This window comes from Sceloporus occidentalis, unplaced genomic scaffold (assembly GCF_023333645.1).
Source record: "Sceloporus occidentalis isolate IW3139 unplaced genomic scaffold, rSceOcc1.0.p SCAF_52, whole genome shotgun sequence".
In the NCBI taxonomy this organism is placed as follows: domain Eukaryota; kingdom Metazoa; phylum Chordata; class Lepidosauria; order Squamata; family Phrynosomatidae; genus Sceloporus; species Sceloporus occidentalis.
The window spans coordinates 1,762,494-1,785,304 of record NW_028317032.1 but is presented as its reverse complement, the minus strand read 5'-3'; the positions used below and the strand labels follow the sequence as shown (position 1 = coordinate 1,785,304).

The 22,811-nt window shown below is 40.8% G+C and overlaps 1 protein-coding gene across 1 annotated transcript in view; it reads right to left on the bottom strand.

Moving 5' to 3' along the window:
• Nucleotides 1-22,811, bottom strand: part of LOC149288323 (HCLS1-binding protein 3-like) — a 33,799-nt gene that overhangs the window by 5,300 nt on the left and 5,688 nt on the right. Inside the window, exons 3-7 of the mRNA XM_089491821.1 lie at nt 20,270-20,477; nt 19,905-20,109; nt 8,849-8,854; nt 2,644-2,813; nt 1,122-1,254 (exon numbers count right to left, since the gene is read on the bottom strand). Coding sequence (XP_089347947.1) covers nt 1,122-1,254; nt 2,644-2,813; nt 8,849-8,854; nt 19,905-20,109; nt 20,270-20,477 — 722 coding nt within the window. The remainder of the gene's footprint in view (nt 1-1,121; nt 1,255-2,643; nt 2,814-8,848; nt 8,855-19,904; nt 20,110-20,269; nt 20,478-22,811) is intronic.

Here is a 22,811-nt window from a genome sequence, read left to right as displayed (position 1 = left end):
ACCTCTAAGTTTTGCCTAAAAAGGGATTAGAATACTAGTCGTTTTTTGAAACAGTTTGTCCTTATAACACAATGTTCATCTGGATGCTTCAAATTTATGTCAAAGTGCTTTTTTGGATCGGAGTCAAGTATCTGCTCGGCAGGACACCGGAGGAACGTCACTTCAAACTGGAGCAGAGTTCATGCATCATCTGAAGGGAACAGACGCACGGAGCTAACAGATAACCATATTTACCAATGACTTATTACTACGGGGTGTCTGGTGTTCATCTTGGCTTTGTTGCGGGATTTAAAAACCCACAATGCCCACTTTTAAATAATAATGGTAAAACCTATAAAAAAAAATGACATGTTTTTCCCACATTACTACATATATATATATATATATATATATATAAACTTTACTACAGCTAATAAAATAGTATTTCTATTAATTTCATGTCCGCCTACGTCTCTTTAATGCACCCTTACTAAAAATAACAACCAGCTTCCACCATTGGGGGGAGAAATGTAACAAAAAGAGGGGAAATAACGTAACAGGAGAATAAGATGGCACGAGGTACGATATAAGCATAAGGTGGAATTGTAAAATGCAGGGTTTGGGAAGGAAGCGGGCTTTGTAAACTCATCCAAAGTGAACTCATCACAGAGGGAGGTGTGAAGCTGGAGGAAATCTGCCAGGAACTGCAACGCCATATAATGATATAGTGATCATCGAGCGACCGCTCATGAGGAAGGGTATGATGGAAGTCATGTTACAACGTCCAGAAGGTTAGCGCTTTTGTCTTAGAGAGCGTAAGAGGCCTGTGATGCAGGGAGAGGTTAAGATGTTGATAGTTGCCAGAGAGGAGTTAAGAGGTTATCGTAATTGTAATGAATGTATGTTGGTTGTATAGTACAGAGCATGTGACTGATGAAGTATTTAGAAGTGGAACCTCACGCTCTACAGCAGTGTTCTGCTTTCTCCCATGGCTCGGTGTCCGCTGATACATTTGTAAGGGATGAGAAGCGCCACTAGCCAGTGACGGCACAACCCGCTTACCGGCATCTCGGCACCGGCACAGAACTCTCCCTTACAGGACATGTTCACCAGAAACCTTGCGTATGAAACGGGCCGGTTACCTGAATAACTCATCAATGTCCTCATCATGCGATGGCTTAAAGGAACGATCGGTGGTGCAGGCCGAGGGCAGCAAAAGCGAATCCCCTAACTTCACGCTGCCTCCGAGGTCTTGTTCTTCAAATAATTTTATGTCTGGAGACAAAAGCAGACATAGCAAGTCAACGAACGGCCTTATTAAAGCTCACATCCAATCCCTATCGTAAATCATATTTATTACTCACGGCATTTGCACAGTTATCACGATGCACAGCATGAATTTCTTTATCATTTGCAACTGTAATGGGAGAACTTACTTCTTATATAAATGGAGTTTAGCACTAAAGGCGTTGCGGTAACATTCTGAAAGTTTCCTCTCATGAAAACAATACAGAAACTTTTGAAAAGTTTTTCCTGCTTCTGTGTCAACAACCTATCAGTGCCTGCTTTTATGTCACATGACAATTAACCATGCCTTTTGAAAAAACATTTGACACAATTGATTATTTTTAGCAATCTAAAAGCACTAGGCAACTTGGTCGTGTTTAAAAGGGCTGTTATTAAAAGGTTTGGGGGTATGAGGGTTAGGTGGGGTGGTTATTACGAAGAGTGCTGAACATAATAGAATTTATTGGACCATAACAGCACCGGGACATTTGGGGCTGGTGTTCAATTATTTCCAGGGCTGATCTTTATTCCCAGTCTGGCCCAAATTGGAACACAATCGTCCGTGTATAAAAGAGATCTTAGGTGTGTATTTAAACATGGAAGACTTTTTGCGGGGCCGCTGTAACACTGACATTCAATAAAACAAAATGACCGGCGTGGATTTTTATAATGATGTTGAATTTGGTAAATATATTTTATGACAATTTAAATCAAAAGTTACTTTTCAAACAAAAATTCACATTTAGGCTTAAGAAGGATTCAGGGGAAATTTCAGGACAAATAAGTTCCAAGTTCCGATCATGGGACCGTACCCTGAAATGAGAACGCCTGGGCACCCTACTACTTATAAAGCAGCCATCGATGTAATGCAAGACAAGCTTGTGCTGGGCAATGGCCTTTCATATCATCATCCAATAACTGGAGAGTCGGGAAGTCTGAAGTCGGGACGTCTGGTTAGGATCATACAGTAAACTTTTGTCATGTTGGCCGAATGACTACATTATTCAGTAAGGACACCCTTTACACTACACTTTAAACAGGGAAAGCTGGTTGATGGAGAAAGCCCAATAAATGCCCCATTATTAGACAATGTAAAATAAATAAACTAGGTAATGATGCCTTACAGTTAGCTAAACTCGTGGTACACCATTTGATCATTATGGCGGAGATTGGCATTCAGTAGATGTGGAGGGCACGCATTCAGTAGATGTGGAGGGCACGCATTCAGTATGATATGGGGGTCTGTGTGTTCCCAAACTAATGATGTAATAAATAAGAATCTATAGAGCGCCTGCTTTTATGTCACATGATAATTAAACGTCCCTTTGGAAATTAACATTTGGCAGAATGCGTTATCCGGACACAATGTGTTTTTACCATGCGACGCGCTGAACGGTTTCTTTGTGCCGGATGCAGGTTCCTTGGTTGGTTCAAAGAGCTCGGCATCGGGATCCACTTCATCATCGAAAAGACTCATTTTGGGCTTGGGTTTCACATTCGGTTCTTCCGCCTTCTTCGCTTTCACCGGATTCTTTACCCTTTTTGTCCTATAAATACCAAAAAGCTATGTGTAAAATAATGCATTAAGAAGACACGTCAGCCATCGTATGCACCTTAATGTTTCAGCTGGAGCGCTTTCCTGCCAGCGAATGGCTCTGAAGCTGCAGCATCTTCGGCAGATCATTTTGATTTAGACGATTACAGAATCTCTTAACTCTATCGCTCGTTATGTCTCCAAATTCCACCATATGTTATAATGTGAAAGGTTTATAACCGTAGGCACTCGCACCCAGAAAAAAGAGCTATAAAGCAGAAATAAAACCTGGTTTATAACTGGTTGAAAAAAAATAGGAGGAGCCGAGTGCCCATTGTGCCCAAAGTGTAATGTCCAATAATAGGTAGTTGGACTTTTTTTATTGAAGCCAAAAGGTCCAATGTTTCATTGTGAATAGAACCAAAAAAGCAGCCAGTGCCAAAGTAACGGCAACCGGACCCCCATATCGTCATCCTCGGGGGGGGGGGGGGGGTCACTCTATCTGAACTCTTAGATTATAAATATAAGGGTCAAAAATGCTAACAAGAAATGGGGCGTTTTTATGCTTTTTGATTAATGTTTCGTCTCGAGTCCTTTAATTGGTTTAAAGACTTAACCATTTTGTCACCCTACTACCCAATTTAGTTTTCACACAATGGCACGGGGCCAAGTATACTGTAATTATAAAATGTTAGCCCCCCTACCGGTTTTAATCTCAGTTTAATTGAATTTCACGTAAGCACCTTTATCACGGGAGCTTCTAAGATTCAGGAAGCACCGCGGCTTCACGGCAGGTGGGCACAGATTAATTTGGTAAATCAGGCATTCTTATTCTGAGAAGAGCCCCACGAAAGCCTCTCGCGAATACCTGGAAACGCTTTCATGACTTTTTTTTGTAATTTACTGAAAAGCCATCAAGCTGGGGATTTAGGGTCATTTGCCACAGATGGAGACACTAGTCGAACACGAGGGTCATAAAAAAAAAACCTATCACAATAAATATGTTGGGGACTGTTCCTTAAATGTGAAACATCAATAAAGGGGTAAACCCTTTTTTTTATTATTTTTTTTTTTTAAGGACTACATTTCTTGTGATGCTCAGCGCACCAAGTTCTGTGCCAAATAGTTTTTCACGCTCTCTATGTTTCAAATTAGAAATCCATGAGTTATGGTCCCATTATATAAACTGAGATCTAAACATGCATTCATTTGCTAGTTTATATATTCAGGGGGGCCGTTCTAGATTTTTAGGGCCCCCAAACAAAATATGTATAAGCACACTTTGGTGAAGCCCTGCTTCCTGGGGTCTCCGGGGCAATTTCTTCGTTCTCTGGGCAGGAGACTGGCAGGTGGCCACCCAAAGTCCAGGCCACGTTCTACTCACTCGCCATCAACTTTGCCACGCGCTGCGCCAGTCCGCCCCCCAATAAATACAGTATAAGGCTAGCCCTGTCCAGAGCTCCACTTGGGTTACATTTACATGAAAAGTACATGGTTTTTGCATTCTAGGGGTCCCAGAGGGTCCCAGATTTACCGCCACAAAGTAAAGCACCAACTCAGCTACAGTCTGTGTGACCCCGAGAATCTGCCCATATACCACGAGACCTGGGGCAGATCCAGCTTCTAAGGCATAGGATTAACCTCTTATTTGTATTTGGGTTTGAAGCTGGTTGTCCCGATATCTAGTTCACATTTTCTAGTGTTTACCCCAAATTTTGGGGGTTATACAGTTTAAAACAATACTTAACAAATATAAGCATAAAATACATTGTAATAACATAAATAAATGTTATTTATCACATTTTGAAAGTAGTGATGTAAGTCTTTATTTCAGTGACCTCTCCTTTGCTGCTTAATAAATGAGGACATAATGTCGCATTTCTCACTTAGGAGCAAAAAAAGTTTTATTTTTTTTAATAGTTTCCCAAATGCCAAAAATACCATTGTCCGTATTGGCGGCTACAATGTTCAGTATGAAGGTGCTGGTAAAATGTGTTTAAAAGCTCCTTTTGGATGGAATGAAAGGAAATTACTTCTCCTTCAGATGGAATGAAATGTTCTAATTATGTTTTCATTTCCTAGCAACGCAGTGAAGTACGCGTCAAGTGGTGGCTATCGGAGAGAAAGTGGAACCAATGCAAATAAAAGAAATGTTTGTCGACTTAATGACTTTGCCGAAAGCTGCGGCGTAACACACAGAATGGACCCTTAGCGATATCACTGAAGAAGTACATTTAGATAACATGAAACTAGAATAAGGTACGGCGGTCTTTGGTCGTTTGAAGACCCTATGAGATTGGTGGGTCCAATTGGACTTGTGGACAGTACCATGTCTATTTTATCAGAGACCGGGGGGGGGGCAAACTGTTTTTTTCAGTATTATAAGTAAATGTGTATTTCAGTCAAACCTGCTCTCCCAATCTCCTGGCAACTGGGTTCCGAACAGATCTCATCCATGACCGATCCATGCAATGGGAATGCTAATTTGGACTAGTGATAGCGGAGTAATATCATGGGCTTAGAAGCATGCAGAGAATATCACATGGAAGTACACCGCAGGTAAAAAAACTGCATTACAAGGTTTATCGAGATACGAGAGCTGCTTAGCAACAGAGTCCAGTCGGTTTTACAAAGCTATGTATGACATCAGAGCAGTCTAAGATCCTAAGACCACCCCCAGTGCCCTTAAACTGATAGACCTTTCAAGCAAACATCCCTTCTGTGATGTCAGTAATTGGCAGGCAGCCAGAGCAGAGCGGTGCGGAGGGGACAAATTAAGAGGCTTTCAACAAGAAACTACAGAAAAAAATTATAAACAATATTAAAACAAAAATACGTTTATTTAACATGGGTAGAACGAGGGTAGTACATAATAATTTAAGGATTTAGGATAGTTGGGGGGGGGGACACCTATGTGAAAAAGCACTTCAAACTATTATTAGACCGGTTGGTCACTTACGGTAACAAAAATAGATACATATTTTAAGTTCACTGAATATACAAAATTCGAAGCTGTGGCAGTTAGTTTGGCAAGAGAATTATAAACTTCCAATGAGATGTGAAATGGAAAATATCTGTACTATTTATAAAAGTGCTAATGTTTGGACTAGCAATATTCAAGGCACCAAACCCAGAACCATTAAACCGGCCCCAACGATATCGTGTTACCGGGTGCAAGAAAACAGATTTTAATAAAGAAATCTCCTAATTTCATATTATGGTTACGGCTAGAGCTTTGAAAAGATCTATTAATATCTTTTGGAATTTTTATTCCCATTCAAATATAAATGTTACGATGGCAGTGGGTAAGTATGCATGTTAAAAATTAACATCGCCATAGCAATAACAACATTTGGGAATTCTCAGGATTTGACCCAAATAATCAGGGATGTTAAAGTAGGAAAACAAATGTTTGCTAATGATACTAAAACAAAACCCCATCTGAAAAGTCATGTAGTGGCCAAACCCTTAGAAAACAGGGACAGACCAAGGACGTTTGATGCCCTAACCCAGGAGTCTCTGACTTTACATTTAATGAGAGTCATGATTAATGAATCATTTTGAGAGATTACCATGAAAATGTATCGAAAAAACAATATTTTAAGTGCTCATTTTTTAGTTTTCTTTAAATGTACACCACCGCCTCCATGGAGACACGGAGTGTCCTGGCTGTTTGAGAGCTACTCAGGGCGATACCTTTGGCTCATAACTTACCTGTTGGAGACAACTGTCCTAGCAAACTGTGCTGTTTGCGCTACCCCCCTCCAATAGGGGTAAATGTATCCCCATTCTCAGACTGGTCCTGTTCATTATATGTTAATGTCTTCTCTTTTCTGTACATGCCCCAAAAGCAGTTAATGACCACCCCGCCATGTAATCCACGCTGCTCTTTCTGGGACCATGAATGTTGCATTGCGTCTATGCCCTCTTATTGGTAGCCAACAGCAGACATAAGTTGACAATGTTAGAGTTATTTGATGGAACGCATAAATCGGCTGTATAGCAGCATTTTGCGACTTTATGCCTTGGGGGTCGTAAACAGGACAAGAATTCTGAGTACCCCTACCTGAAAATAAGTAATTTCATGGATTCTTATTGTGCTCAAGCCAAGCCATCCAAAAACTGAGACCTGTTGAGTTGAAGTGCGTTATTTTCCTTTAACTACAGACACACTTCAATCCAGCCATGTCCAGTCTTGCAGAGTATAGTAAATAGCATAGAATATTGCAGATCAAGCATTGATTCGGGATTCATCACCGGCGCTGTGAAAGTCTCTCTATTTAATCATCCATTGGTTTTCCCGCTTTAGCCAACGCGGATCTGTCACTATTCCTGAACCCTACAGTTTAGACCATCAAGCCTACTCCCATGTGCTAGGTTCAGTAGATGTCCTCCGGCAGCGTATTGCATCAGTGCAGTAACAGGTTCTTGGACCATCGTTATGTGAAAAACAATGGTTTTGGTCACTGTGTCTAACAATGTGTGTTACCGCAGACAGGATACAACACACAACAAGCAGGAGACAGAATTCCTACAAAAAAAAAAGAAATTGTCTTTATGCCAACACACGCAGGAAGCCACATCCATAGGGACTTGGGATTTTATGCTTCTCGATTGTTCCACTCAAGATATGTCGAGTTCTAGATTAGTTTTGACCGTGTACAAAGATTTACACTTAGCTCTTCACTTGGTTGAAGGCCATTAAAAAAAAAAAAAGATAAAGGATGAGAAAAACCCTCTAAAACAAACATTGACTTTTATTCCCCTCGACTCAGAAAGATCGGCTATTGATTTAGTATTTCCTGTAATTCATCGAGGTCAATAGGCTATCTGCGGAGATATTTCTTTTATCCACAATAGAAAGTTTGAACAGTTCCATTACTCATTGGACCAGAAAGCTAAAAGGTGGGTAAATACCGGCAATTGTGTGATAAAAACCTACTTCTTCAACTCTAGAGGACAAAAAAAAAAAAACAATTGACCTCATAATTAAACAAGCTATGAGGTTAAGATGGATCTCATACACAGATACGGCTAGCTTAGTTATGATGGTTAATTATGAGGCAAAATATATATTTTCTTAAATAAAAATATAATAATAAAAAATAAAAGTGTTATAAGGCCAATGGCCATTTTGTCTCCGTAAATGCCCCTCTCTGTGGCAATATAACAGAGAGGATTTGCCTAATAAGTGGCCGATCTACACTAAGAAGAGGAATAACCCCCAGGGTAATGATACTCCACACTCTGCTGATGTAGTGTACATAAAATATTAAAAGATTAGCTGGAAAAAAAACGATTAAAAACCTAGCCACCAGATGGCGCACTAGATTAACCCCCGTAGGGACAATCCCTTAAAGCTCTCAGTCTGCAGCTAGTAATAGGGGAGAAGAATTGGCATTCAGTGTTTCAATACGTACAATGGTAGGACACATAAAAAGAGAAAGAGCGGCCTTGTCAGGGGCTAAAAAACTGGCACTTGCCGGGGGCAGCTGACAAATGTCCAACCTAGGATCTAAAAAACACAGACAGTGGTGTCCATTATCCCTCCTTATTAACTCCCCCCATACCAAAATTTCTCCCCCTAAATGCAGCCATCTGTTCCCCAGTCAGATCACATCTAATCCAACCAAAGGATGTCTGAGGAGCCCTCCTGAAATTACATCATACACTCATCATGACATCACACATTTTCAAATAGTATTTTTAAAAATACTTATTTTGCTAATACGAGTAAATAAATCAGCATTCTGTCTTTGGCATATTAATTCAGTAAAAAAAAAAAAAAAGATTATATTAATAATATTATATTCCATGATAGGGAGTAACATGGTATATCACTGGCAGTCGCTCATCATATCAAGACCGTAGATTTTAACTCTTGCTTATAAGTTATTTTTTTTATATATAACATATCCGTAGGTGTTATTTCCAGGAAAAACAACTTAAGAACTCTGGGAGAGAGGTGGAAATCATGGTGTCGTTGTTGCACGATAAGCCCGGGACATCACATGGAGAACCAGCACATCTACAAATCTTAGCTGTCACCTAGTCCTCTGTTACATAATGGTTTGATTCCAACCTTCACTCCCTTAATAGGTTCGTAGCTCCAAGTTCAGACAGAAAGCCAGCACTTATTATAAATGCATTTGTTCTCAGCGTGTCTAAACCGCCTTCCGCCCTTTCATTTTCCAAAATTACAATCAATTATAAACCCCGGTTCGCTGGTTCTCCTTTCATTAGAAGAACATTCCTTGAGTGCTGGTTAAAGAAAGAGTAATGAAGAGAAAGAGTTTTATTATTATTTTAATATTCTATTTAACTTAAGCTTGTAAGAACGGGGCCGTCATAAGCGCTTGCTAGAATGATGCGCGTGTAATCATGGAACGGCCATGTAACGAGCGAAGCAAACAATTATTGCTGTAAACAATTATTTTCAGCACAAAAAGTCTGCTTTGAGACTATTTCAGTGAGTGGGATTTGCATAACTGCCAACAGCACAAGATTTTACGGGGCAGTCCTTGCAATAGGGATTATGTGCCAGTAAATGTCCTGTTTATTGGAGCCGTCGGCAGCTAAACACCTTTAATAACTAGATTGGGTACTGTGCATGATGGAAAAGGCAAAAAAGAGGAGAGTGTTGATTGGATGGAAAGAAGGGTTGTGTCATGCGTAAAGTGTGATGTAACACAACTGCTCAGATACTGGCGTGGGACACTAGAATGTTGGTAAGTATGGATTTGAAGTTCTATACATTTCAAATTTTGTGCAACAGCATGGACCTTGATCGATTTCACAGCTCAGAGAAGGACCAGCGGAGATCGGAGAACCAGCCTATGATGCCCACAAAAAGGGTACGGTTGGGGTTGCTCGGTAGGACTTTCCCGTGGAAAAGCAGGACACTTGGGAGGCATCCGCTACCCTATAGGAGGAACTGCCCCTGGTAAACTGGCATGAGATCTACTGTCCTATGCGTAATAAGTCATAAGCTGTGGCCTGTATATACTGCAGATAGGAGGACATTATAGTAAATTATTACATTATAGTACATTATTACTACTGCATTCACAATAATATTCAAATATCCCTAAAATCCCCTAAATTGAAATATATTCAAGTATTTTTTAAAGGAAACCAGCAGACATTTTTGATCCACAGGTCAACATCAGAAGCATTTGCACTCATCTTACTTAGAGAGAACATGATTTTCTTTGGCGATTTATTCCTTCATCCACAGAAATTGTTCACAATATTGTACCCAAAACATAAATGGGCAGCCAATAGCTCGTTGTAGGCTCTGACTCAGCCAGTGTGTGGATGTAACCAAGAAGTGACCCGGCATTTATATAACTCACCATTCCCATATAGTTCCAAACTGTAACCCATGCAAAGGCTGAATGGGAATGCCAGGTCTTTAAAACACTTTGTCCTCTCGGCTTCAGGAAGAAACGTGTTATGCAACCAGGTTTCGATAAGCACCCTTCGGAGAAGCCGCCCTGTGAATCGCATCTTATTATCTCACTTTCTAAGCTGTGTTTTCGTGTTGGAAGCCAATCGTACCGTCATTACAATATGGAATTGAAAGACAGCCCTGGATAATCGCCTTGGTTTTTATAATATAACCATGCAGTTGGTTAGTGGCACAGATGCACGTAGATGTTCTAAGAGGTATGGGTGGGAAAGCACCGTTTACCTTTCATACACTGATATATAGCGACAGCCACTAAAGTGCATACAATGGCTGGAGTGTTCAACAGCCAACACCAAGGAGTTTCTCCTGCAAGAAAGAGGTGTCCTCCATAAACTATAGATATGCAACATTACATTTATAACACAAACATCCATTCACTCATTCATTCACTCATTCACATATACTCATTCATTCACTCATTCACAGATACTCATTTATTCACTCATTCAGAGATAATCATTCATTCCCCTAATGGCGCATACTTGTTCATAACCCTCCCCCACCCCGTTACCTGAACTGCGGATTTCCCGGTGCCGCTCGCAGACTTCCGCAGGGGCCGCGGGTTCCCCCTGTGTTGCTCGCACTCTGTGCAAACAACTTCTCTTGTCCCCCAGGGGGAGCAGGACCGGAGCAGAGTCATGTGACGTAGATTCACGTGACTCTGCTGGGTTCATGCTTCCACCGGGCGGAACAAGAGACGATACTCGCACAGTGTGTGTGAGCAACGCACAGGTAAGCAGCAGCAATTGCCGTCCTGCCACCCCCGCCCCTGGATTTTCTCCCATTTTTTTTATTTCGGCATTTTGCTGATAATGCCATTTTCCACCACCGATATTTCGGTGCATCCCTAATGGAAATACTTCCCAGGCAAGTCGGATTTCACAATGTTCTGAACAGGGCTAATTATAACCTAAATGTAACTTGAGAATTAATTGTCTGTACTAGATCTCAGCCTGATCATTTTAAATGTAAAATTATTAGAGTACCAATACTAGACTCGATGGGCGGTCAAATACTAGGTTTCATATTTGGGTTTGACCTGGAGTCTCTGGGATTGGGATTTACGTTGGGATTGTTTTAACATAACTCCAGCCCCGACGGGATAAGAGTCCTCCAACTATAGAAACCGGTTCAAATATAGTTTATAAGCCGTAGGTACCCAAGTCTCTTATAAACTATAGTGGAACCATTTTTCTATAGTGGAAGGAATTCTGCGACTCTCGTCCTTCCATTTTATCTATAACCTCGCCCTCGTTCACAAATAAAAAAGAAAGGCAAAGCTATTTATTTATTTTGTCTTGCATCCAAAAGAAACCTCTTCCGAAAATATTTGTACTGGAGAAAGTCATTAACATCCAATTAATTTAGGGTAATTTAAGACGGAATTGTGTTCCTGCTTAGACTAGTCCTGCTGCACTCAAAAGCCTCCTTCTAGAGCGGTGAGCCGGGCAATGCGGCACGAAAAGGGAACGTTTTAATCTATATAATCTCTAGTGCCGCCTCTCTTTATAAAGAAGATTTATTAATCACCCATATCCAGTTGACAAATCTACTCTAAAACATGCGCAATGTAACCGAAACATAGAATGTGACGGCAGATCAGACCCATCCAGCCCATCCTGATGTAAAGTATCTGCTGGTCTCCTGTCTCTGTTCCCCTCGGATAAACATCTCCTGCGATCGTTTTCTTTGTAATAAAATGTAAAGCGGTTTAATGGACAGTAAACTATATCACCCGGCAGGAGTAACGGTCCGTCCGTATATCCTCATTAAAGACGTGGCACGCGCCCCGCAAAGAGCTGCCTGTCTGATCCGAGACATCTGTGTGTCAGGAGAGAGCCGAATGACGTCTCTCGATAACATAATGTGACACCGACTGCGACCCGCAGAGACAGGAGAACAAGTGCCTCGATACAATATTCACTAAGGAGCGACAGCTGGAGATGTTACCATGTATCTGTATGTCATTGGGGCTTATGTATAAAAACCCATTGTACAGTGCTGCGGAATATGGTGGCGCTATATAAAACAATCAAAAATCATTCAAAAAAAAAAAAAGTGATTCTACTGCAAAGTTGTAAAAGTGCTTTTATCGGCACAGCAGCCACACTTTCTGCTCCTGGCATACATTTTTAAATTTGGTCACTTTAACATCGAATCTCGAAACTCTGCTCCCTAGTTTCCTAATTAATGGAATCTTTCTTTATGAATAGACCATTCCATTGGTTGCTATGGTGACAACACCATGTTGGTGCATGTGAATCGCTATTGCCCCTTTTTTGGGGCAGAAAATATTAAAATATGACCCGACATCCATCGGAAATCCCGCCGAGCTGCGAAGGCCTTTCAGTGCCATGCTCTTCAGAAGAGAGCGCATGTTTTCATAACTCCTGGAGTGCCAGAAGTCTGAGCGCTTTGCGAGTACGCCACGCACAAAGGGGGCTTTACACGGGGCTTACAGGACACAGCAATCTTTCAGTCGTTCACAATGCCAGCTTTATGAACCTACAGCACACAAGCCTAAACTTGGCTCAGCCTCTCTCTCCTGCGCACAGGGAACACATGCACCTCCACGTGTCCTCCCTCCGACAAGCAACTGCAAAAGAAAACACGGCTCCTGCTCTTAGTGAAAGGCTAATTGCCGTTAATTTTCCGGGTGTGAGATGTCAGCGAGTCGTAACACAGGAGAGACAGCTGAAAAGTCCTCTGTGTTCTTTAACTTCTTCCAAGTCTCTTTAGATGGGAGGCCAAGTTCTTTGATATGTTTATAAAGCCGCCTTGACATCCTCTCCCCAAAAAAACAAATATTTTTGGACATAAGCACTCCCTATCTTACGCATAATATTAATAATGTTTGTCTGTTTTATAACATTCTAACGGACATCAAAGATCTTCCTTGGAACCGTCTCATTTATACTGTGGAGGTCTGTTTGGACCTCTGTAGCATCTTGTGGGACCTGGCTTAGAGCAGCAGCCCCATAAATACATCTCTTTGTGTAAAGAAGGTGTCACCGTGGCGTACCCGTCTGAACAAACATAAACCCGTATCCACGTTAAATAATTCTATAAAGTTGTTATTTTATTGACATTTACCCTGTAACTGGCAGATATGGGGTTTGCTGGACTGGGCTTGTTTCAGACAACATGCAACCACCAAAGGGAAGTATATTAAGGTTACATGATATCTCACGGAGGCTGAGAGGTCATCTGTATGGCTTCTCTTGGCTTTTCTATGTCAATGACAGAATAACTTTCCATCTGAAAAAGAGACCTCTGAGTTGGCCAAAAAACTTTACAATTTTTTCTGTGTTGGCCCAATAAAAACTATCATTTTCCACTACAGACTAAATCTTCTCTTGGATTAATATGGCCATATCCCTTTTTATTAACTACACAAAATTAAGGACGGCTACCGGGTCTCCATAACCAGGGAATGGGCAGATACCATTAACCCTTGACTTCCATACTATTAACCCTCGCCATCCCTACAAATAATGCAGTCCAGGTCAGGTCATTTCGGGTAAGCCAGGGCTGGATCAGTCAACATTCAGCCAAAACCTAACATGCCTAGTATGGTGCCTCGTGTTTACAGCATGGCATCACATTTATAGAATGCCAACAGATCCTATGGCGCTATTATCATAGTAGGACAGTAGTTTGACAATCTTCGAATCACAACATGACACATGTCGAGACACACTAGACTGCATACTTACATAATTACCTAAAATGCATATTTTAGATGGCACTGCCCGGCACGTGTTACACTTTAAAATATATTGCTGCTAAAAATGGCAAATTGTTACAAAAGTATTTCTTTTCATCGTTGTTCGGAAACAAAATCTCCATTTCTATAACAATTCCTTTGCTCCATAGAACCGAGGAATTCTAGCAGTCACGCTGGCTAAATTAAGATTGCAACATTTCTGGCAATCTGCACATTTTCCAGCTTGCGTTTGACGGAGGTGAGATGAATTTAGGACCCAACTTGTATTCTTTTCCTGCCCTAAAAAGGAAAGGCATTAGTTCTGAGTTAAAAAAAAAAAAGTTAAACCGACACCAATTCCACATCAGAAATGATTAGTGGGGGGTAGCTCTTCAGGTAAATGGAGCAGTCTCCCATTGGAAGTGGTAGAGGTTAATACAATGAGGGGGTTTAAACACGCATGGGATAGGCATATGGCTTTAAGACGAGACCAAAGACTGATTAAGGACAGACAAGATGGGCTGAATGGTTCTTATCTGCTCAGCAGAATAGCTGCCATATTGCCCCATTTTAACGCTAAAAGTCCACCAGCTATCATTTTTATTTGTTGGTGGACAACGAGATTATTTTTCTATTATTCCAAGTGGAGCCACAGAAATCCAGATGTCTAGCGACTCTTGTGGGATCCATGGTTCAGTCCACTTGTTGCCTTTCTCCTATTCTCAGAAAGGATAGAAAACTCCATAAAATGCTGGCATTCTACGGCTGCCATAAAGCATCAGCTCAGCGTGGTCTCCGAGCAGAGAACGTCGCCCAAAACACCACGTGACTGACGACAATGGCGGCCTCCAGGTCTACAGATAAAGGGAGTTTATTGGGACAAAATGAGATGAAACCAGGTTCTTGCCCCGTATACAGCTCAGGGAGAACAATATTTTTTTTTTTCCAAGGGGCTTCCCCTTTAAGAGTTCATATTTCCATTCACAATGTATCCTGCCAGAAAATATTTATGATACCTAACGGGAGACACGGTGGTGTCCTGCAGTTTCCTCTAATTCTCTATGAACCAGCTGTATAAACATTTTTATTCCACTCTGTAGGGCTGTTACTTTTTTTTCAGATTTAGGGCCGTTAACAGCATCCTCTTATCTTTCTTGTATGTGTCCAAAATAGCAACGGCTATTAATAATTTGAAGAAAGGAGGACAGACACATGAAAGCACATATTTACCCAAAGAATGGCTGACGGTTGCCGCCAAATGGCTGACGGTTGATACATAAATTAGACTCGGTATGATGTTCCTCGTAGATTCGGCATAATGTTGTGACCCAGTTGGCTGCCGTTATAAGGTGATAAGTGTCTTAGATACCAACAATAGGTTGTTCTACTGTAATTGTAAGTGCCAAGCCCCCCCACTGGTGTAAGGGGCTTGTTTGAGTAGATCGGAAGGGGTGGGATATACCGGGTGATGGAAACATAGAATTTGATAAGAACCTTTCGGTCCATCTACTTCATGCCTATCCCATGCTCCTTTCAATTTCCTTTCTGTATTAGCCTCTACCACTTCTGCTGGGCGCCTGTTCTACCAAGTTAAACTTCTGAATGACATCTAAGCCTCTGACCCTCTAGTTTTAGAGTCACGGAGGTCTATTGGCTAAAGACACAGCAAGTTTGCCAAAGCCGGACAGCATATCTGGGATCTCTCCAGGTTTAATCGGGAGTCTTGGGGGTTAAGTGCTGCTTCCGCTGGTCTCCGGGACACATTTTTTGGGCAGGTGAGAGATGTTTGTCCAATACCACCCACTCCGACCCCCTTGCCCTGATTACACTTAGTGATATTACATACATTCAGTTTTTCCCGTGCTGGATTAGGCATTATTTTATGTTCCTCAAAGTATCCGATTTTCTGTAATGATAATAATAATAATCATTTTTATCCCGTACACAATTAAATTAACTATAATACAGCACCTTCACGGTAGAGATGGCTCCTACTGGCCTGAGGAACGGGGAGGTAAAGCCAAGTGGACCCTCCAGGTAACCAATATCTATGCAATAGAATCCACTCACACTATGTGACCCTACTACACTCACAGCTCCGACATTTAAAGAGTTTTGGACTGGCCCAGGGGCAATAGCCCCACAGCCCAGCCACCATTCATCCTCAAAGCTTGTTTATTAACCTTATAAGTAGCCCCTGTTAAGTTGATTAAAGTAGTTAGAGGCAATCAGTGGTGTATGCCGGCAACAATTGCCTTTTTTAAATGAGAGGGCTTCATGGTGTTCAGTAGAAGGGTTGCGGATATCAGGGATCTGGCTCAGCTACACTGATACACACATATATGTATATGTATATGTGTATATATCACAGGTATATAGTATTCTTACCCTGCGCAGCTCACCAGAGAAGGGGGTTGGCTGTGGGAGGGGGCAGCTGGGGTGCTGCTCTGGGGCAGCTTTATGCTCCGAGAAAACGCTTGGCTAGAAATCGCTATGAAGCACATATAGAAGGCTGGAAATTTCCACTAGTTTTGATGATTAGTGTTTGGAGAGACGGAGGAGATCCGTGGGATTCCAACACGTTTCACAAGGAATTTACCGGATTATATCAGAGACCAAAGCTTTTCGCACAGTACAAAAGAAAGCAGCGCGCCCAACGATGAGACCATGTACGCAGAAAATGAACGCGGCCTTGCGGAAAATATGCAGCAAGAAAGTTCTGTATCAAGACAGTAGAGTTTCACAATGTGTGTATATATATATATATATATATATATATATATATATATATATATATATACACATATATACACACATAGTGACGAATCCTGGACTAGGCAGGTCCAGAGGGGCAAAACCAGGGGGCAAATCGCACTCTTGGGTGATCGGGCCCCTTGGTGTGCTGATGCTCAATGGGTCAGTAACAGGGGAGATCTCTGATCTCTTTAACCTATGCATTTGCACTATGGTCTTGTTTACATGCAGTATTATGGATGTGAACGATAGCTGTCATCCCTAATTTCGGGGATTTCATTCTAAATGAACCAATACTATTGCAAATGATAGTATTAGGGCGCCCCCGTGTGGCAACTTGGAATAAAACACTTGGAATTGTGCCCAAAATTTGGAGGGAAGAGACTGCTAAATATCACTCCCTGTTCAATAAAAAAAACCACATATCTGGACACACAATGGTTGGTTAGCTGACTCAGTATAATGGTACATTTTTTTTCCCCCTGAATTCCTCCAGATAGTATTTATATTATTTGGCTCTTTCTATAGGTATACATTTCAATTGTTACCATTTTACACCATTTTACACCCTATTAACCCCTTCGTGACAAAGGCTGATTTTACTTTTTGTACCCTTCGTGACAATGGCCGTTTTAACATCTCTGCGCTGCTCGTGTTTAGCTGTAATTTTCTTCTTTCTCGTTTACTGAACCCACACACATTAGATATTTTTTTTTTCAGGACAAGAAGGGGTTTCTTTAGATGACATTGTATTGATTGTATCATATTATTTACTATTAAAAAAGTAAAAATATGGTGAAAAATTTTGAAAAAAGACTGTTTCTAACTTTTAGTTGAAAAATCTTTTACTCATCTATAAAAGGTAATGAAAAAACCTGCTAAATAGATTCTACTATTTGTCCTGAGTTTAGAAATACCCAATGTTTTTTTTGCTTTTTTCTGCACGTTATGGAGCAATAAGTACAGGTAGCGTTTTGCTATTTCAAAGCCATTTTTTCCAAATCTGGTAATTCTTCCCCCCATGTGCCATTTCGGGTATCTTTGAAGCCGGCCAATGCAATTTACCCCATCAAATCATATATTTTTGAAGACTAGACAGCCCAGGGTATTCCAAATGCTGGTATTTTAACCCTTTCCAAGCACTTTGTCAAACTTTATGGTAGTAATTTTTTTGCATTTGTTTTTTCACACACATTTTACTTTAGGTATGAATAAACAGGTTCTGGTATATGTCACTATCATAAAACACCCCAATATGTGTTTAGCAACATCTCCTGAGCGCAGCGATACCTCACATGAATGATTTTGCCTGGCTGTTTGGGGGCAAAAGGGCCACATTTGGGCCATGCACATTTTTCAATGTTGAACTTTGGCATTTGGGGATCCACTGCCCATGCCCTATTTGGTACATCTTTGAGCCGGGCCATTTCAGTGTGCCCAATAAAGCTATATATTTTTGAAAACTAGACACCCCAGGGTATTTCAAATGCTAGTATTTTAACTCTTTCCATGCACCATATCTACCACCAGTCTTTGTCAAACTTTGTGGTAGTCATTTTTTTGCATTTGTTTTGTCACACACATTTTACTTCAGGTATGAATTAAAAAGTTCTCGTATATGTCACTATCACATGGTACATCTTTGAGCCGGGCCATTTCAGTGTGCCCAACAAAACCATATATTTTGGAAAACTAGACACCCCAGGGTATTTTAACTCTTTGCATGTACACATTTTACCACCAGCATTTTTTCAAAGTTTGCAGTAGTATTTTTTTGTGTGCATTTTTCCCCCACACACCTACTTTATGTATGAATTTACAGCTCCTGGTTTATGCCGCTGTCACACGACACCCCATAATGTGTTCAGCAACATCTCCTGAGTACAGTGATACCCCACATGCATGGGTTTGTCATTTTTGGGGGGAACTAAAAGGCCACATTTGGTACGTGTGCATTTTTCTAATTGGAAATTAGATGTGTGGCCATCCTTCTCCCCGTGTTATTTGGGACATTGTTGAACCTGGCCCATTCAATTTACCCCATCAAATCATACATTTTTTAAAAGTAGACACCCCATGGGCATTTAATATGCCAGTATTTTAACTCTTTCCATGCGAGAATTGTTTTAAGCTAATATGCTAATTTTAGGACTTGCTCACAAAAATATATTTTTTATATATATATATATTTTTTTTTAACATTTTTTTTTCAACTTGAAGGTTCCCCTGATAGTGACATCAGTGGGAAATTATTTTTACATTTTACTGGTTTTTTACTATTTTTTTTCTAATTATTAATTATGATTAGAAAGCTGAGCTCCATTGACTTGCATGGTTGAATGCAGTACCTGTATTCAACCTGCAAGGAGACCGTCTAGCGAACCTTTTCATCTTTATTATTTTTTTTCCCGGGCCGCCGCCATCTTCCTGATGGCGAAGATCACCGGCAGCTGCGGCTGTGACCGCTCTCCGGAGCGGTCACAGTCCATCCCCTTTCTGCCGATAATGGCGTTGCTGAATGCCTCGAGGTCCAGGCATTACAGCAACACCGTTTCGGTGCAGAAAGCGTAAATAGATCGCTTTCTGCACCCGTTTAATGACGTGCCGGTCCTGGCACGTCATTTGTCGTTATCGACATGAATTTCTGTGACGTGCCCGGACCGGCAATTGTCATCGAGGGGTTAAGGGACCCCAGCGTGGTTCTGATATCATTTCTAATAGATAAACTGTCTGGATCTATGCAAACCTTTGAACAATGGATTCCTCCCCCCCAAAAATCATATTAATGATATGTGGCTGCTGACATGAAAACAACCTTTTGTGAATTAAAGGCCATGTTTTATTTTGGCCAGTTTTCAGAAATCCTGTTCCGTGTTTTTTTCATTGATGCTTTTCATTAAAATGATGCTTATTTCTCCCCCATTGGTTCTCGGGAGGCAGCATGCCTAAATCTCCATTGGGCAATACATTTTCCCACCAGATCGAACCCTACTGGGACCCGTCTGTGCCGTTGTTAGCGTGACCTGCGGAACAGACTGCCGGGGCATCTACTGGAAAGAGATGCACTTTTCTGCATAGGGCATGAGGCCGAATCAATGTTTAACATAAAGAGACAGACATGTAGAAATGATAGGAAAATGATAATATTCATTGATCTTTTTGGTGCTACTTACTTGATGATTCCAAGAGGGTCAAAATCGACCTCTTCCTCCTCTTCTTCATCTTCGTTGTCCTGGCTTTCGGAAGGTTTGTTTTGTTTTATGGATGCAAGAAGTTCTTCCGTAGAGGATTCCTCGTTTTTAAAGAAATCCCCCTCTTCAGACTGAATCGTGTGATGCTTTTCTCCTTTCAAATCAACAAAGTCTGAGGACCTCGTTCCTGTAGAACATTGGAGGACTAATTAGCATGGAAGGAGCGGCAGGAACGCAGAAGCCAACGTCTGAGACAACCGGCGATTTAAATGGCATTTCCGGCATTTACTATAAACTAAAGCGAGTTTCGCTATAGGAACAATGAATCAGCTGTAATAACCGCTCACCTAGGAAATCCAGCAGCTCCGGACAAGTGACCAGTTCCTTCTCCTTGGAGACGGCTTTGACGATATCGTTGAAAGCCGCCCTACGTTCTCGGATGTCAGATTCACCCACAAATAAAACCTTTCTTGGAAAAGATGGCAAGGAAATTTTGGGATAACGGGCAGATAACTTCTGATAGAACTCCTCGATCTCACTATACTTCCGAAACACCTAAAACAATTTTAAAATATAAAAGATAAAATTATGGTTCAACATTTTGTTTCAAAAAAAAGGGCAACAACTTGGAGGAGTTTCAGGGGACAGTTGGGTGGGACAATATTTTACAGAAGTGAATCCTTTCATTATTTTTCATTATTCCTCCTCATTGTCTGCAAAGGAGAACTGTTACACTTATGGTATCTTTAGGGAGATAGCGAGACTGGAGTATTTCAGGGGGTAGCAGCTAAAGGGTGCTTTAGCCCCAAGTCCACGGAGCTCAATCACTTCCACCTTAAACCAGCATAATAAAGATCCTCAGACTCCAGGCTCTGATGGTTCTGGGACAAAGTCCTGGTAATTAGCAATATTGCGCAACTCACAGAACATTCTGTGATGTCATTGTGTTACCACGTGACCCCATGTAATGAGTCTTAATCCCAGATGTTTTTGGATCCCCTGATCATGCTATTCTTTAAACTGTTTACCACATCTTCCCTATGGCAAAAAATATTCTCTTATTGTTAAACCAGATGTCAGGTTGAAATAGCAATTATAGGTAGTTTTATTAGAATTAAACCATTCTAAAGCCATTGGGATAAGATGGCTCTGTACACGGGGTACACATAAAGAACAGTAATGCACGTAGTCTCATTCATCGCTCCGCTCTTCTTTTAGGCGAATGAGTTGTGTTTATTCAAGAGTGGTTGAGCTTTAGCTTGTCGTGTCAAGTCTTAGATAAGAGGACCACTCTAAAATTACCGTAGTGGTTGATAATAAATGGTAAAGGATTTGATAACTGATAATTATTATAATGCAAGATTCCAATAGGAACCCTCTCAAACACTCCAGTTTCCGGCCAAGGAGCTTGAAAAGATGGGGCAAAGCATTACTGGAAAAATAGTAGAAGCTCATAGTCAACTATCCTTATCTCAATTCACCCAAGGAACACAAGGTTAAACTTAATAGGAGACAGCGGGCAATCCTGACGAACTCCATGCTCAACTGTGAAAAAAAATTACTTAATTTATAGTAATGAAAGTCATGAAAAAATCATGAAAAACAGTAATATTTTTTTAAAAAGTAATAAAATTGAAAAAGCTTTATGAGAAACAGATTGCCTTGTCCACACCACCCCTTTTGCATTTTTTAAATTGGGGAATGCACTGCATTTTCCTGGTAGCGCTGGTAGCTACAAATCCCGTTATTGTGGAGATGAAATATTGTTGCAAAATACAATAGGATTTTTCACTTACAATAACTAAAAAGTTCCTATTATTTAGGAGAATTATTTGAGCGCCATCTGCTGGAGAAGAAGAAGAATGATTTTTTTGGGTAAACAAAGGGGATTTTAGCGCCATCTGCTGGACAATAAGAAATTTTTGTTTTGCAAACGAAAGGTATTTGAGCGCCATCTGCTGGACAAGAAGAAGGACATTTTTGGTAAACAAAGGGGATTGAGCGCCATCTGCTGGACAAGAATACCAATGATTTTGCTTTTAGGGCATAATTTATTACATTATATTGATAGAGTGCTGGAAGTTACTATTATTATTATGTATTGTTATATATAGCGCCATTGTATTCCGTAGTGCTAAAGGTTCTATTGAGAATTATTATCATTTGTTTGTGCAATGGCAACATATTCCATAGCGCTGTACAACAGGGATGGACAAGGCCAAAACATATTCAGACAATATAGCAATGGATCACCGGAGCTGCTTATGAATGTGAACTCCATTCTGTAGGTAGCAACAATAAATATTCAAAAAACTCTCAATGAGTGGGACAGGGGAAACAGAGGAGTAGGTACTCACTGGATACAAATGTATCAGCCTCAGAGAACTGTTTTTGACTATTATCCTGGCTGAGTTTTCTGCTTTCTTCATATTCATGATTGAGGGTGATACATTTGCATCCAGTGAGTACCTACTCTGTTTCCCCGTCTCTCTCATCGAGAGGTTTTTGAATGATCAAAACATATTCAGACACAGGAACACAAGGAAACTAAAATATTGGTGAAAAGGTATGGTTTCATCCTTACATTCCTTTTAGATGGATAATTGTTTTAGCGTTTTGATTGCTGAACAACCTGCCAAATTTATCCATTTCAAATGATACACAGAATACATTTTGTTCTCTGTCGCTCATGTTCATAGTAAATAACTTTTAAAAACCATTCCTCATTGGGTCTTAATGGCTTTTAATGGGCAGAGATAACCTAATTGCAGAGGTTCGATGAAGGAAGTGGCTGCGTGTCCGGAAGTGACGGAGGCTCAATGAAATCAGCCGTCTCCTGCAGAGAAATTACCCTTCTCACGGCGTTTAGTACAATGAAATTGATCAATG